This window comes from Antedon mediterranea, chromosome 6, assembly GCF_964355755.1.
Source record: "Antedon mediterranea chromosome 6, ecAntMedi1.1, whole genome shotgun sequence".
NCBI classification, from domain to species: domain Eukaryota; kingdom Metazoa; phylum Echinodermata; class Crinoidea; order Comatulida; family Antedonidae; genus Antedon; species Antedon mediterranea.
Genome location: NC_092675.1, coordinates 21,647,609 through 21,665,889, shown reverse-complemented (window position 1 = coordinate 21,665,889; position 18,281 = coordinate 21,647,609). Strand labels below are relative to the sequence as shown.

The 18,281-nt window shown below is 31.9% G+C and overlaps 1 protein-coding gene across 1 annotated transcript; it reads left to right on the top strand.

The window, feature by feature from the left end:
• Positions 1–335: 335 nt before the first annotated feature.
• LOC140051441 (uncharacterized) lies at positions 336–15,425 on the top strand. Its single transcript, XM_072096658.1, has 27 exons — positions 336–408; positions 3,552–3,651; positions 4,187–4,306; positions 4,603–4,706; positions 5,012–5,104; positions 5,245–5,376; positions 6,035–6,133; positions 6,734–6,979; positions 7,341–7,467; positions 7,908–8,139; positions 8,335–8,524; positions 8,662–8,843; positions 9,026–9,280; positions 9,488–9,654; positions 9,877–9,997; positions 10,307–10,486; positions 10,640–10,672; positions 11,220–11,351; positions 11,619–11,678; positions 11,955–12,108; positions 12,256–12,393; positions 12,759–12,869; positions 13,093–13,271; positions 13,452–13,574; positions 13,927–14,038; positions 14,152–14,248; positions 14,705–15,425. Exons 2-27 carry the CDS (start codon positions 3,566–3,568, stop codon positions 14,856–14,858), a joined length of 3,627 nt encoding a protein of 1,208 aa, XP_071952759.1. The 5' UTR covers positions 336–408; positions 3,552–3,565; the 3' UTR covers positions 14,859–15,425.
• Positions 15,426–18,281: the final 2,856 nt, after the last annotated feature.

Below are 18,281 nucleotides of genomic sequence, written 5' to 3'. Positions count from 1 at the left end.
TTTCTCTTGATATTCATCTAACATGTTTTGTTCAAAAGGTTTATTTTATGCAGTGTAACTCCTTTAATTATACAAATCTATCATATAATGATAATAGCAACTATACCAATTTTAAGCTACTGTTTCTGATATGTTTTGTGTGTTTTCCATGTCACATCATTCACAGTACCTTTTATAAACACGTCATTCCTTTTTCTTGACTCAGTGATTTTGTATATACCTAATAGATATTCAATAGGGTTATGAAATCATAGGTAACAATACAAGTTTGATATGCTTTAGATGATGTTCGTCCACCCGTGATCGATGATAATTTGTTGACAAGCACCCAGCGTCAGATACTTTTAAACCCAGCAGTAACAGACTCAGTCAGAGACGCGAGTGTGGTTCCAGTTTTGGATCTATTATGTAAGTAAAATATTTATACATTATGTCGTTTTGTACAGAAATAGTTTTTAAATGGACCAAATAGATGGCGAACAAAATATGCCTAGGTTAGATATGGCTTCATAATCAGAATTTTAACGTTCGCTCATTTGTTTTGAGTTCTAAAATACTGGTTATAGTAACCTGTCAACAAGTATTGTTTTCTTTCACATATTTTGAGGTTTTGAGTAACTTTATTTGTTGCTGAAAAGTGTATCTAAGTTGTTAACTTTTGAATTTAAGAAACTTGCCACTGTTTTCAGTCATGTTTGAATGCAATGTGTCAAACGTTGTTCTAATGTTAGACAGCACTGTCCTTTTGGTGAATGTCAGTTGATTTGTTTAATTAATTTGTTAATATTTGTTTAAAATTTTATCCGTTTATAAGATTGATAGATTTATTCAATTTATTAAACAGCCAGATATCAAATTAGTATCCATAATTTATCGTATACCTATCATATACTACTGTACCTCCCATTACTTCCTTATACAATTATACCTCCTTTAATGTTTGCCAACTTCGCCGTGTACAAATAATTATTCTAGAAGGGTTTTACTTTTTTTCCGAAACGTCACAAAACAAACATTCGATGAGATGTCCTGTGGCCCTAAAGTATAAAGAAATAATGTTTATGATACAAGAACAATTATGGATAAAGTACCGATAATCGGTTAAATAGAAAGTAAAATGCATGAGCATGAGGATATCTTTATTGGGTATATCCAGTACTATACTGCAAAATCATAATCATGAAACAAAATAGCAGAACAGAAAAGATGTATAATTTTACTGTTTATCCAGAAGATCAGGGAAGTATGATAATATCAAGTTACTCTTCTTTTCCATTTCAAAACAGTGACTATAACTATAATTGAATTTGAATCCATCTATTGTAATCAAGCGTTTTGTTCAATTGTTTACCATCTAGCGCAGCTTGGCTATAAAAAACGATTTAAACAAACTGGTGGTGTAAAAGTGAAACTTAGAACTATGAAATCAGTCCATGTTTGAAATGACAATGATAAAAATAGAATAAAAATCCCAAAGGATTACGTCATACAAACCACCTACAGTGAATCATGTGATCAAAATCAATACCCAGACAGTTTTTGTTCGTTTTGGTTTCTTTGTACTTCTTGAATGAGTGGGCTTATTTTAAAGGTATAGCTCTAAATATATTATGTAAACAAAACAAAGATCTGATCACGGCAGGTTTGGCACGAGTTCTTAGATAATAAGGTCTTTTTTCCTACTGTATTAAATAAATACCTTTTGGAAAGTTTATTGTGATTTTCGTCTTTGAACAAGTTTCTATAAAAAGTTTAGCCTATAGTGGTTATGTTAGCTGATCAAGATTACAGAGGCATTATTTCAAACAGCAATAATTCCATAACTTTTTCCCACAATAGTATATATTAGTATTGGGTTTAGATTAGATATAATGGGTAAGTTTAGGCAAACAATTCAAAACAATTCTCACAATCAAATTTCTTACAAGAGAACTACTGTATTTATGTTTGTAACCTTTGTGTTAAAAACTCAACATTATTCAAGTTCGACTCCAGAAGAATAGGTATTGGCATTTCCTGGTATATCAAAGTAACTACTACTTTTTTTCTATTTCTAGGTTCAGATCTTTATATTAGCTTGTAGATCTTTTATTCTATCTTTATAATGTACTATTTTATATGCTTTCTGTACAGTTATTTTCTTTTGCTTTTTCTTTAAATTGTCAACAAACTGAAAGTGGTGATGTATCCTTTAAAAAGATAGCAGTCAATTTAATTTTCAACGTTATCATTGTAACCTGAAAATTTATATTGCACTGTTTCATAAAAGGAGTCCGAATCTTTCTTGTTTGAAAATAATGGCACTAAAAGAGTAGAAGGCTAATTACTTGTTGACACCCTGGTCTAACGTGTTAGTAGACCTAGAGAATTTATTTCTATAATGTTTAAATCGGAAAATCACCTTTAATTAAAACAGTAATGATACAAAATGTATTGAACTATTATTATTTTCAAAGCCAACGCAATGCACAACTAAACCGACTTGTAAATTAAGCTTGGTTCCCACTAGAACGTAACGCAAGGACGTAAACGCAACGCAAGCGTTTTAACCAATGACAAGCGAAGTTATAGACAGTTAGCAATCACAAACGAATAAGCCATCGCTTGTGATTGGTCAATTCACTTGTGTTGCGTTACGTCCTTGTGTTGCGTCGCTAGTGGGAACCATGCTTTAGATAAGCCACAAAAAACACAACATACATTGTATTTATGATGAGATTTTTGCGCTCTCAGAAGATCACCAGTTTGATGAACAAGTTGCCACTAAAAAAAACTACCACCACTAAACTACAGACAGTGTGCCATTCAAACAGTGCCATTTACATCACATGTTCTGTATTGTATTTGTATGTAACTCACTCAAACCATAGAGTTATAATAAAATATACCAAAACGTTGAAGAAACATTATTATCCAACTTAATAACATTTAGTTATAGGATAGCGTACGGCGATTTGGTGAATCATCACTTTTTATAAATACAACACATCTATTATATTATATTTGTTATAGTAAGTCACAAAACATGGGTTTTATCACACCCAAAGATTACATGATGCAGAAAAAAATAGATTTTAATGATATACAAAGAACGCGGATGTAAATGATAACAAATGTTAATACTGTATTATGTTGCTGGCAAAAAGGCTGTACAAAAGTATAAAAGGCGTGAATAATTTCCTCATGACTTAAACGGTAATACAAAACATTCACAATGTATTGCCAATAGATTTTAGTTTACTTGTTGACAATTTCTTAGGTGCTTAAAGTATATCTTAATTATTTTTAACTTCTTTCTTTCACATATTTTTATCACTTATCTATAAATATAAATGAAACAAACAAATACAACACAAAATTAATTTATTGTCAAAAAAATGTAATATTGAAACGACGTCTACATCTGTAAGGTACCCATTTTAATTTTGCTTTATTAATGAATGCAACAATCGGAAATTATATAAATCATTTTATATAATAACCGATTCACTAGTTTCAGTAGTTAGTTATCTTTTCAATTTAATTTAACTTTTGATATTATCAATGTACAGTGCGATATCATCATATGAAGTACAAGATGACGCTACGTCACCTGACGTTTACACTTCTAATTCTGATAATATCCTCCGTGTGTGCGCTGGATTTGAATGGGTAAGTCATGTCTTTAATTAAAAAATCGGCTATTATCACATAAGTACGAATAAAAACTTATATATTGAATATTTCCAACATTTAAGATTAAATAATAGACCATGTTCCCATGGACCGACGGATTAGCTTCTCCTTGTAATTTTATTTGTCTTTAAAATGTTGTACGAGATAATAATTATCGCTATCTATATAAAAGTACTGTTGTTATATTGTATTAAAATTACTATGTTGTCAAAATTTAATCGTCACATTTTTCATTTTTTTTAGCAAAATACAATAATAACAAAATACAAACTATAAAACATAACACCTTAACAAATCATCATCAATTTTTATTATAAAGCTGATAGGAATGATCTAAATCCATATATAACCATCGGATTACCTGATGTATTGGTGAACGCTAGTGAATTGACTAAATTGCGTCTGGTGACTTCCATAACCTACGGTATTGAATAACCAAGTTTGCTAACTATAACCGAGTACAGTAGTAGACTAAAACTATTGTAGTGTATGTTATATTTGTATGATATAGGGAACATGTATGCACGTCACTAGAAGCTTTCACGCAAATGGAACTAACTACCGAAAGCTACACGACAAGCTATTCAACAAGTTGTGGATTATTTTGGGCTAACCGTTGTACAAGATATCGGTAAGTAATACAGACTAAAACAGTTTTGTTTGTGTTTAAGTGTTGTTATATTTAATTTAACAAAGAGGTGTAAATGCCATACAAGATCAGAAGTTTTTTAAACTTATTTTCAGTTCCGTATGAATCACGGTACAGTATGTATACATTTTTGAAAACCCGAATAAAGAAATCATAATTAAACTATACAATAACATTAACAGGCTAATACGGTATTCTATTGGTTACACTGGTCATGCACTAATAATGTCTGATAAAATAACAATTAACAATCATTTGTGTTCTTTCAATTGTTGTAGCCGAAGTTATAGAAGTGTTTATGTAACAAAAACAGGTTACAGAACAATTTATGTTTGCTGTTCGGGTTGGGCAGCACCAGCTGGAAGTGTTGAATGTACAGAACGTAAGAACATTGTACTGTATCTGTTAGGCCCTTATTCTATACTGAACATATATATTAATTTCTGCATAAATGGAATCCAACATTCGTGACAAAACCATGGGGTATCATTCGAAAACTGGCTCTATGATGATTTTGTACTTGAGCCTATTGTATACGAATTCCTTCCTAGTTCACTTTCGAAAACCAGAAATGTCTACTCATTTGTAAGCCTACATTGATTTGAGTGATATTTTGATCATAACAAGTATTATGGTAATGGCTGACGGTGGTGATTTATCTTCTTAAATGGTTTATTTATGTTGTAGCAATTTGTGCACCACAATGTAACGAAGGAACCTGTACAGGACCAAACGTTTGTCAATGTTATCCGCAGTACCACGGCCCAAGATGCGAATATGGTAAATATAATACTGTGTCAATTAAATACAAACACGACAAGATTACTTGACTAATGACAACTCCAAATCCACCTATTCCGTGACCATATTATTCTTATTCAGTTTCTCACTTAGGTCTATACTATTTTTGTATACTTCAGGATGTAATACAGATATTGATAACTGCGAAATAGTGGATTGTACATCACACACAAATTCCGTATGCACCAAATGTCTTTTCCACATCAGCGATACTATAAAAGCATTTGATTTAGTTGGAGTCCAATGCAATAGTAAGTTTTACTGACAATTTATACTAATCTTAAAGCTTAATTTCGTTAGCAAAAAGTATTGGTATATGATGGTATAAACAGTAATCCATGTGAGGGAAAGATGTAGTTAGCAGAAAGAAACTTTGTAGGGTGTATATTGTCACTGGACTTTGAATCTGGTGGTATCATTAAGAAAACAAAATATGAATGTTTCATTCTGTAATGTAATACGTATCTCATGTTCTCAAGCATTTTAGTATTCTTGGCCAATGTGGTACCTGCGCTAAGACAAAATAAAAACGACCCAACTGAACTAGAAATACAGAAAAATTTAAATATGTTTCTTATAATGTATATTTGAGTATAAATTTTCAAATTCTCACCCTGTCAACCAATTTCTAATGTCTATTTGTCATTATTTTCATTATATTATTTATCAGAAAAATCTTTGTTATGCATATTTTTGTATTTTGTCGACGGTTTAATTGGTGAGGAATTAATATGGAATTCCTAATTTGTACACTTATTACTGTTTACTGAACAACATCGTTTAGTCTACTATGTTTTATTGATATTGTAAATACAATAAGTTTTACTATAATTATTCACAAGGATTGAATCGGAATTATATTTAACCAATTGATCGTCGAGTAACAGAAACGGTATATTTTTCAAACAGGAATTTGCTCATGGCAGTTACCTTGCTATCCCGGTACCTGCACAGGTGATCAGTGTATATGTCATGCAGATTTTAATGGACACCCCAACTGCAGAGCAAGTGAGTTGAAGTGATTCTGTAACCTGACAATGTGTGTTAAGTCACCATATATGGTCTACATTGTCATCTTCGAATTGAATTGAATTTTATATTTATACTGGGTAACCTCTTCAGTCAAAGACTGGTCTCCCAGAGGGCCCAGTTGGTGATCAGTGGCTGTGATGTACTAATACACCGGGGTAACCCCCTACTCGTCTCGAAAGATGTACTAGGTTCTTTAAAGTGCACACGAGCTAGATGTGTACACTGGACCTACGGTTTATAGTCCTTATCCGAGAAGACTCGTTCTACCACCAGAGCCATGGAGTGAGTGAGCCTCGAACCCCTGCCGATGTTATGGCTACGTAATTACGGTTCCACTGTCTTAACCGCTCGGCCACTCACTCACTCATCTGATTTTTCGGAATCATGTTAATAATTATGGTCGTTTTCATTTAGTTATTTGTATTCGTTATTTATAAAGCGCCTTTAAAGAAAGGTCAAAGCGCTGAATAGAAACTAATAAACACAAAATAAAAGTTTAAAGAATGCTACTTGAACATTCACTCTATAACATACTATTGCTAATTGTACTGATGTTTTCCAAAATATTTTCTATAGTTAAGGTATTGCCAATACAATCTCATTGCTCTGTAATGCTTCAAGACTCCGGAACAAGGGCTGTTACAACAGATATGCAATGTGGTGCACACTTTGTCTACGTACCCGTACAAGGCAACGGGTTATCGGTGAATTGGGTGACACGTTACTCAGGCCCTACGGCGGCTGAAAACCCAATTCCATATTACGTCAATGGGTTTAAAGTAGGCATAGTTTCGGCGAGTGTCGATTGGCAAATTTCTAGAGGTATAATTATTCATTTAATTTATTTAAACAAATCAGTAATTCTTGTGAATTGAAAGCAATTAAGAACTATAATGTTATAATGTATACAGTTTATTATGTTTAAAACTTATTACAATACAATTTTTTTAATGGGCTATAACGCACGTTCAGATTTTGTAAACATTTTGAGAATGTTTGCCACGCGAGGTTTTAGAAACAGCATGTGTTATAAAACAAATAGTTATGTCTAGTACTCGTTGAATAGAAAGAATATTTCATTTGATGACTGCTTTAGTTTTTAACTCATAAAATATCCTTACTATCCAATTCATAAACATTCATTATTTGTATAATATTATAATGTATTGCTTACTAATTATAGGAGGCACTGTAACTGCGAGTGGTTCGATAGATTGTAATTTAAATCATGATCAGGACGACCCAAACCAGGGAACTCACTCATGTGGACGATACGGATCGTTAGGTCAAGATCTACAACATGGTGACAGGTATGCAGTAATAACGCACTTGACGTAAAACGTCGCGAATTGCCGTATTCAATAGGGCCTATGTTTTCTTCTATTCGGTTATTGCATGCACGTCACTCGGTATGCACTTACTGTATCGTATTTAGTCCTAAAACAATACATTTTCTCATTTATTGTATGCTTTTCTATTATTCAAAATTCTAATTTTCTAATTTTGGTTGGTTTTTTAAACCACTGTGGCTCAATTACTGAACCTTCAACACTACAATAATAAAGACACAATGTAACTAATTTACTTGGAATAATATTATTATATTTAAACATATAAGTCAAAAGTTTTATTCTGAAATGTAATCCGACAAGCCATTACTCAAAATATCATTTCTTATTGTTCTGTTTTTCTTTATTTTATATTTTCATTTATTATTTTTAGTTGACATATTTTGTTTTATCTATTTTAGATTATTTATAACATTATCATCAACAAACGGAGGATTTCTTCGACTTAAAGACTATGACTTTTCAAGTTCCGGTACAGTTGTTCGCCCCGTCTATTACTCTGGACAAACTTTACAAAACACATTGAGGATAATTGTGGATCTCGAACCACCGACGCACTGTTCGCTGTCTCCAGCAGAGGCTGTTACGTGCTCTGGGCATCCGTTGAACATCGGTAAACCATACACCAAACAGGTATTATTTGTTACTTAATTTTTAATCAAATAAGTAATTTGCAGTACCAAAGTACATTGCAGTATGTTGTACTGTACAGAGTAGTAGTTTAGTATATCAATAAAGTATAATAACCGATTAGATTAGTAGAAAGCAAGTTTAGTTTTCAAAATATTTCTGGGAAACTGTAACTGAAATTGCTCATTAAATATGTAGATTGAGCTGGAGATTAAGTGGTCACCATGGGTTGATGATACCTCCGGTTTAAATAAATATGAATCCAGAGTTTGTAAAATGCTGATTGCAAATGACGTGTTTGATTATCCTGATTCCGAAACGTGTGAAAGTCTCGACTCTACCAAAAATGAAGATATTTACGAAGCGGAATTTCAGCCAAAATCTCCAGGTAATTTTTATTCCATAACGTCATTTAAAAATAATTGGTTTCGATGTAAATTAGTAGGCCTATGTTAAGCTGAAAAAAAAGTGATATATTTTAAGAGTAGTAATAATAACTGCGAAATGGGTTAATTATCGTTATAGGTGTATATTGTGCTATACTTGTCGTTGATGACATTGCTGGAAATATACGTTATGCCAGACGTTGCTTTATTTTTGATGATCAAAGTGAAGTATCTATTGTAGAAGAAAATCCTATACAAGTCAGTGTTGATGGAGAGTCGTTAAATCTGGAAACAGACGCTTGGATAACTGGCGACAAAAATGTAATATTCGTAGTGTTTTACTACTGGACGTTTCAGTTATCATTTTCTCCATGACCAAAAAAGTAAATTAATGAGAGGATATTATGATGATGGTACAGATTAGTTAATGTATTATGGGCAAGCATTATCTATTGATATAATTCTGCTTTATATGATTTTTTTTATTGCTTTTCCATTACTAGGTTCAGGTGTCATGGGAAAGCCATTTTGCCAATCAGATGCACATCGATCAAAAGCTACTGTACGCCATTAAAGCTGATAATGACATCGTACACACAGATTATGATACCGAAGCATTTCCTGCAGGTCGCCCCATAACGACCATTGAGAATCGAAATGGAATCGTCAAGTTTGAAGTTGGTGTTTATAAAGACCAGAATGGAGGAGTGACATTTCCTTCGTTTGAGCCAACTTGGATGAATTTAACAAATGAGTTGGTACGTTTAGACAAAACAACTCCACTCCCAAGATTAAAAAGCATCTTTACTAGATACTTTTGTAGAGTTCCACTGCTCTTACGGCTAACGTTGCTCACCGAGACCATTATTTCCAGATATAGTTTACTATACCTTGTTCTAATAACATTATTATTATTGTTATTAGTATTAGTATTATAATTATTATTATTCTAATTATCTTTTCAGGATCAAGTGTTTATTGATTCACTGCAGAATGCTGTTGATGCCGATACAATTGGGTTTTTGGTTCGTGCAACGGACGTAATGGGCAATACAAAAAGTGATTATATAAAAGTTCACATTGATTCAACATCACCGATATTCGCTGATGAATTTCAAACAGATGGAGACGGGTAAATCAACTTTTATTTATCTTTTGCCATCTTGCCTCATCATTCCAAATTTTGTTCACCAAAGTTGTCGTCACCATCACCACTGTTTTCATTTATCTCTCTAATTATTCTATTCTTCGTTTGTTTGATTTGTTTTTTTGTGTCAAACTTTCACACGCATTTCTCATCTCATAACTTCTTGCCAAGGGCAAGCCTTAAAGTTGTTGTTGTCCTTTGTTACAGTGTGTATCATGTGACTGCATACGATAAAGAAAGTGGGATAAAGAACGTTCATTGGCAGATTATATCCGATGATGTAGCTGGAGTCGTTTTGTCGGAAGGTGATACAGACAACTTTAGATTTGTAAGTAAAGACATTTCTTTCAGTACACTTATTAATCTATGTACATACTTTGGCCTATTTTGTAATGGGTGGAGTTTAATAACTGATAGCAAAAATAAATTCAGAATAAATCAATGATGACTTGGTAAAAACAGAAATACTTGTGGCCTAGATGCATTTCAATGTTGTCCACTTTACCAGGTTTCATGGCCGACTCTTATAATGAAACTCACTCATCCAAAGTTCTGACGGACTCCATATAGGCATATACGTATTTTTTCAATACCGTAGTGTATCCTCTTTTAAATCTTACTTCGTTTACACTTTCAGGAAGGTGATTCTTGTGCGCCCACTAACTGTTACTGTATACTTAGTAATACATATTGCTATAAGTTGCAACTGGACGTAACTCCAACCATTGAGAACAGTGTTCAAGAAAAGTACACGTCAGCACTGTTACGTGTAACCATAACAAACAATGCATTACTTGAGTATTCAGAGGAAATTCAGGTGATTAATAAACAATGTTGACACTTTCAAACTCGATTAGTAGAGAAAACTACATTTTCAGTAAAAATAACTAATATGTTTAATACTACAGTACAGTTGTTAAAACTACAAAAACGAAAAAGCTGATCAAACTTTGTGATTTCATTATTTTAGATTTCCACGTCAAGTATTCTTCTTGAAAGAACAGTAAGTATCTATATCGCATTAGTACTACTACTGAAGACTCTTATATATTTTGTTTCAAAATATAGGTGTCATTTCCGAGGACTTTGCAGCTCTATTCTAAACAGTTTGAATTGTTTGAATCTAGACTTGCCCTAATTCTGTAGTTATTTCGAGGCTTTTCGAGAGTGTACGTATGACACGCCATATGTGCCAAAATATTTATCATTTTACTAATATTAAGTGAAAACTCCGTCTGGGACCCAGTCATGTAAAGAAACAATTTTTCGGCCGGGAACCTAGCAGCTACCCTCTTTTAGTTTGCAAAAGTAATCTAGAAAAGAAGTTTATCTGGAAAAAAAGCCCACACAAGAGTACTAAAAAATGAAGGAGCACATGGACTTCTTTTTATGGTAGTCTATATCGAATACTAATATTGTTAGTATAATAATGTATACCTACTAATAAAACACATAGTATAATATACATTAACCCACATATCTTATCGTACTTAATATCTTTATTTTGACTTATTGGTGATATTAATACTGAATTGATGTGTTTTATATAGAGTAATACTAATACAGAGGAAAGTGACGACGGGGGAGTTGGTATTGGGCTCATTGTTGGAATTGCAATTGGTGCCGCATTGTTGCTGTTCATCATCTTTATTGTGCTGATGCTTATAAAAAGAACAAACAGTGTAAGAAATTGTATACATTATAATTCCATTCAGTCCAGTGTATTCTCTTATTATATTCTTTACACTACGGTACTTATACAAGGTATAAATTTAATACTTAAAAAAATGATGTATTGACAGAACAACCAGAAATTAATTTACAAGATTTACCATATATTATTTCAGATAATTAGGAAAATATAAAAAACAAAAATGGTCAAAACAACCTGCATTTTTATTTTCAAAAATAATTATGATCTATGTTTTCATTATTTCTTTTCATTTCAGCATGAAAACAGTGATGGTGAACCTACTGACATTGGTCATCAAAATCCAACGTTCATGAATGTAAAAATATATTTTATTATGGCACACTTGGTCAAATTGTAATTGTATAAGCCTACAACATTACAAAACAACTTCGATCATCGAGGTGATCCTCTTCCACACTAATCCACACGTCCATCTTGAACTATCGTTCACTCTACGGCTAGGCCGAAAAGCTAGGACATTCACAAATATAGCGCTCCAATTTTGTATATTGTTGCTTGTCCAATGAGACTCATAACGGTGTATGTGTACAATAGAATATTTAGATCTCATTAAAACGTATTTTTCTTTTAGGACCCAACTTACAATGCATACGCGGTTTCTACTACGGCTGCTTCCCCTCCTGCGTATACTCCATATTCCACAACAGCAGCCCAGCCAATTACTAAAAAACATATGGTGGATGATGAATATGCTTCACCATTGTCTTTGGGAGTAACAAATCAAGGTACAGTATTAATTATTATTGATAGAGATTGAATATGCGCTCATGGCGCAATAAAGTATTGATTTGTATTACCTTTTATTTCAAATGTATAATAATTACAATTTTTATGAGTAGAAACTTGTATTTATTTCATTTGTTCATTCACAGTCAACAATACAGCCAATGAAATTAGTCCACACGAAATAAACAACAGAGGGACTATTGTTGATGGTAATCATTCACGTGTATATAAAGCTACAGTTCGTAGTCTTGGACCGGCCAAACTTGCAGTCAAGTCTTTAAAAGGTATATTATACGGTTTAAAAGATGGAAACACTACAGATTTATATCAAATAGAATGTTTGTGAATGAAGATTCTTATAGGTGGTGATAAAGTAGGCATTTCGGGAAGAGTATAAATAATGTTTTGGTTTTCGCTTCACACCTAAATCGTAAATATTATCTTACCTTAACTATAACTGCTCGAGAATAAGCCTACAAGCAAAACGTTCAAGCAGTTTCCACTTTCAGAAAAAGTGTCGGACCAAAATGTTCATCTAACTCAGTTAGTTGGGCTGGAACAACTTGGTGTGAATAAAAGTCTGATTTTATACGAAATTGACAGACTAATGATTGACAATCATACTTTATATAATGTTATCTATATTTAGCTGGTGGTACTGTGGGAGAAAAAGAAACCATTTTGCACGAGATAAAAATGATGAGAAAGCTACCACAACATGACAACATTATCCGATTGTATGGATTTACAAGTACTGGAGGTAAGCAAAACATATTTTAGCTAGGATTACATCATTGAAATTTAGTTTTTTTTTATACGATATATTGTTCATAGATAAAACCTATAGAACTGTTATAACTGCTACGATTATGCTAGCAGAATGCAGAATGTCCACACTCTCAAAAGAAGCGATAACATTATAGGTTGACAATATGTAATGCCAAGAAGGCGCCAAAAACTTAAGATCACTATATATATTACAGCTTCACCTGCATTGGTATTGGAGTTTGCACCTTCAGGTGATCTATCAAAATATCTACAACAAAACGCGCCAACTGAATCATTGTACGATAACCAATCAGGAAGTAATGGTCAGAACACGCAATTGTGTATGTTCGCGCAACAGGTTTGTTTGGGAATGCAGCATATCCAACGGCATAAGGTATGGCACGTTCAATATTTAAACAAAATGAATATCACTACTACCCGATTATATTGATGACCACTCAGATGTATATAAATAATAATAAACACATTTTCTCTACATTTTTTAAAATGATAAAGACATGATGATATTTATGATCTCATCATCTGATCACATTTTCTCAATAATTTTATATAGATCATCCACCGAAATCTAGGAGCTAGAAACATCTTGGTGGGTAACGATTTTGTTTGCAAGATCACTGACTTTGGAAGAGCTGTAGTTGCAGATGTTGATGGAACGTATATAGAAACAGAAGAGGTTAATATCTTCTTTATTACCTCTTATTTACAGTCTGTAATATGTTTAAATCTTTAAATGAGCCGATAAAATATTGCATGTTACAGAATACTCAACTATTTAAGTATCTACGTAATTGACAGACACATAGAATTAACAAAATCAATTTCCAATATATCAGTCTTATCTTATATTTACCAAGAATAATTAAGTTGTTTTAATGTATTAAATAGTTCAAACTCAAAACAATTCCCAGTTACCACAGCTTCTGTTTACTAAACCTCCTACTAAACCATCTACTAAAACTAATGTAAGTTATATAATTTCCAACTCTTTGAAGAAATACTAAAGTACTAACATTTTCTGTACCTAGATTCAGCTTCCTGTTCGCTGGACTGCAGTAGAAGGCCTTCGTGAAAGAGTCTTTTCAATGATGTCTGACGTCTGGTCTTTTGGAGTACTACTATGGGAGATCCAATCTCGAGGTAAAACAAACTGACCAATTCCTCTTGTATATTGACTTCAGTTTCGATTTAATTATTCAGAACAACTTCATTATAGAAAACCATTTCATTTTGATGAACTTATTTATGTTCAGGGGCAAAGCCATATGGAAATGTCCCTATTAAACAAATAGCCGAAAATGTAGTTGATGGTGTACGACTTTCAAAGCCACAAAACTGTCCTGATTCCGTGTAAGTTTTATTTATTCAATATTATTCATTAGAATGAAACATTACTATACTGTTGAATGTATATGTATATTGACTATATAATGTGATACTTCTTTCACATTAAAATCAGGACACATATTTGGTGTTCCTGTTGTTATCGATTGCTGATGATAAAACTGAAGTTTTTTCAATTGTGGATTTAAACGGACGAAGTATTTGGTGTTCAAGTATTTTTGTTTGGTTGCATTTTATGATAATGATGACGACAGCCATAAAGAGAGTGAAGACAGAACATTCCGAATAATGTTGATTGTGATGATGGCCGTACATAATCTGATGAAAATTAAGGTTACAAAGATACTGTTAGAATTAACGACGATGGATGGATATTAATAGTAATGAATGCAATATGATAGTATAATAGAGTTATAAAAAAGGTTAACATTAAATGTTTTAATATTCAACAATTGTTTCTAGGTATCTGCTTATGGAGAAGTGTTGGTGCAATGGACCACATCAACGACCGTCATTCAGCAATATCCAACGCGATCTGGATACTTTGATACAAGGTGATCGACAGCAAGCCTCCGATGGAGATGAATACATGGGCCTAGCTAACTTACATAGATAAACATAATGCTCTTTGTTCTTACACGCAAGATGTATTTTCGTGCACAATTTGTTCAATTGGTGAATTGGGTCAAATAATATACTAATACGTGTTAAATAAGAAACTTCGGTAAAGCTATCATCGAGGAAGAAGTAAACCTTTAATTAAATTCAACTTTATTTAACCACGGAGGCTGATCATGGTTGTTCTTCCCTGAGGCCGTGTACATACAAAATACAAATACAATTTCAACAATTTTTTAACAATATTATGTAAAGTATATAAATATATATATATTTTAATGAAGTTTATGTTTGATCGATTGTAGGGTCGTAGACGAGTAAATGTCAATTAAGATTTTAGAAGTGATGAGCAGATTTTGTTTCGTATTTACGTCTCACAAAAACAATAACGCTTGTTCTACTTACTGTACAATGCTGCTAATGTGGTTCTAATTAATAAGAAAATTAAAACTCGTATGCCGATCTGCTTATCATATAGGCTATTTAGTAAATCTAAACTCCAATATTCTGTTAATTACTTTCCACCAGCGAGTTGATTTTTATAGAAAATACATTATAAATTCAATGTTGGAGTGTATTAATAATGATTTTTTTAGGACTGATCTAGGAAAAGATAAATACACCTTTTTTTTTATAACAATTTCTATATTAATTTTGGTTCAACGCAGGGGATTCCCCACATCATCAAACAGCGTTTGTTCTGATATACAATTTGAAATTTTAATAATGGTTTTTTATCAGTTTCCATGTCACACTATGAGGTATATCACAATGACTCTTATTCGTTTCTCTTGAATGAGTGATTTTATGTACACCTCAATGGGGTTATGAAATAATGAATACAAATTCAGAATCGATGCTTAAGATGGTGTTCGTTCATCCATGATCAATACGGGTTTATTAACGAGCGCGCACCTAATATTAGTTATTTTTTCTTAGCACAGCAGTGCAGTGGGTCACTGCTTCCAGTTTTGGGTCTAATAATGTAAGTAAATATCTTTTTTCATTAAAGTTGTTTTAGACCGAAAATCTAAATATTACGTCCAGAAAATAGTATGGATTCATATTAAACTTTGTTTTTATTGGTGTTATTTCGGTTTTTTGAAACGACAGACCTGTAAAAAGTTTTTTTTTCCATCTAGTTATTTTGAATATTCTTATTCGTTGCTGTAGGCCTATGTAAATTTTATCATCTTAGTCATACATTATCATGTATATTTTCCACATAAAACATTTTTTTTCCTTCAAATTTTGTTGTTGAATATACCATTTTGTGTTCCATAATAGTTATTCACTTTTACCAAAAATTGATTTTTCTCTTTTTCCTTTGAAAATGATTAACTTTAAAACTACAAAATGGAATATTTAAAATCTGATTATATTAATGTTCATTGTTTTTTGAGGAAATACATCTTTAAGTACTTTATGTTTTAATCATTTTTGTATACCGGTATGCATCTTGTTTATAATTATTATATTGTTGCGGTAAACATTGTAGTGATGAAAATAGTGACTGTTTCTTCCTCAAGTCTAGACAGCACTTTCGTTTTTATTCGAATAATTTCTGTTATACATCTGATCAAGGGTGTAATTCCTCCATGATCTGATGAAATACTCAACTGCCTGACGCAAAGCTACCGCAGTAGTTAAATACAATTATCATGTTGATAAATCTTGCTTAACCTTATTGAGCGATTGCTCATAGAGAAAACAACCTTAAATGTTTGTTTATTGAACATTCACTTTTATCATTTAGAAATAAAATCCAATACTCCTTAATTTGGAAATTAGGTACCAGCATGTAGTATTGGATGAATCTAAACCTACACTGTAACTATCTTTTTTATACATTGTTTTTAGTTGCAATTTATTTTTTCATTTATCCAATGAAGTCTGCAATATCTTTTTATTTTTCTCCTATCGTATGACAATTTTAAATTTCTGCTGTTCATTTAAAAAAAAATCTTTTATAGCTTTTTAGTTAAAACTTTCAATTTAAATCATTTCTGTACATCACCTGCAATTCGGTTACGCAACTGCCAATTGTGATTTATAAAATAAAATGCTGCCATTCTTAATTGTCTTCGGAGTTCATCAGGACTCAATCCTGGGTCCACTGCCTTTTCAAAGTTACATAAAAATAGCGTTTCTAATATACCATTTTCTTTCTAAGATAGCTCTGTTTGCTGCCGATGACATTATAATCTCCAATTATCATCAACCGACGACATATATCTAATTTCTACATGGGCCAGAGGACGAGACCTCATTTAAATAAAATAAAATACCTTTAAATTCATCGAAATGTAAATACATTTGTAAATGCTTTTTTTGTGTTAATAATATGTGTAAATTGAACAAGTTTCAATTTTCAAATATCTTGGAACCACTATTATCACTAAACAGGCTACACAAGTTATTAAGTTATATTTACAGACAACGTCTGTGATTCACGTCATCTAAACAAAGTATATACATTGCCTTCATTCGTCTTTGTCAAATGTTTTTATTTTTGTTACGAAATTCATTTCAGTAGACTTAAAACGAGTTAAAAAAGGTTTGTTTTTAAATAATTTGTAAATCATGGAAAACACCTTATATCTATCTATCTCCCTGTTTGTCGTCTAATGTTATCTTTAAGAGAACGTCGTTCATACTTAACATTGTCAACCTTTTTTTCGTTAGGTATATTCATTCTATTTCTTCAGATATTTTAGTTAAACCTAAAAGTCGATTATCTCGTCTAAATGACAACTTAAGGGAATTTTTCTGTTGAAGTTTAAGATTATTTAAGAGGAAAGCCACTTTATTAGTCTTAGCAGCTACTGTATGTAGATATCTGGCCTCTTTAGGAGACTTGTTTCCAAATTGTCATACATAAATAAAATAAATAATACAAATTTATCATTTTAGTCCAACGAATGAAGGTAAAAAGTGTATGATTTGCAGTTTTAAAATAGTTAGGATTAGGATTAAATTCGCATTCCTTGTATTTTATAAAAAATTCTTATACTTCTTTTCAATATTTCTAAATAATGAGAAATACATCCTTTAAAAGGTGTGATATACAACATTCATTCGCCATCCAAAATGGGATTTTAATTCGCTTCCTATTAAATATCTGCAATACCAGAAATTTCAATTCAATGTAGAAATTCTAGACTTTAATTTTTCTTTCCCGAAAAGTAATATTACAAAAAAAAATAGAAATATTAAGCCACATGCTCTTTTTGAATAAATGAACCAAAAAATTGCAGAAGAATTGGCAGTACTTTTTAAATAATGGGTTACGGTTATATTTTGTTAATTGTCGCTTAAAGTGTGTGATTCAAAACACCTTCGCCATTCAAATTAGGATTTTAATTCGCTTTTTTTGTATTTTGTAATAAATTCTTACAATACTTCCTTATTATTTGTAACT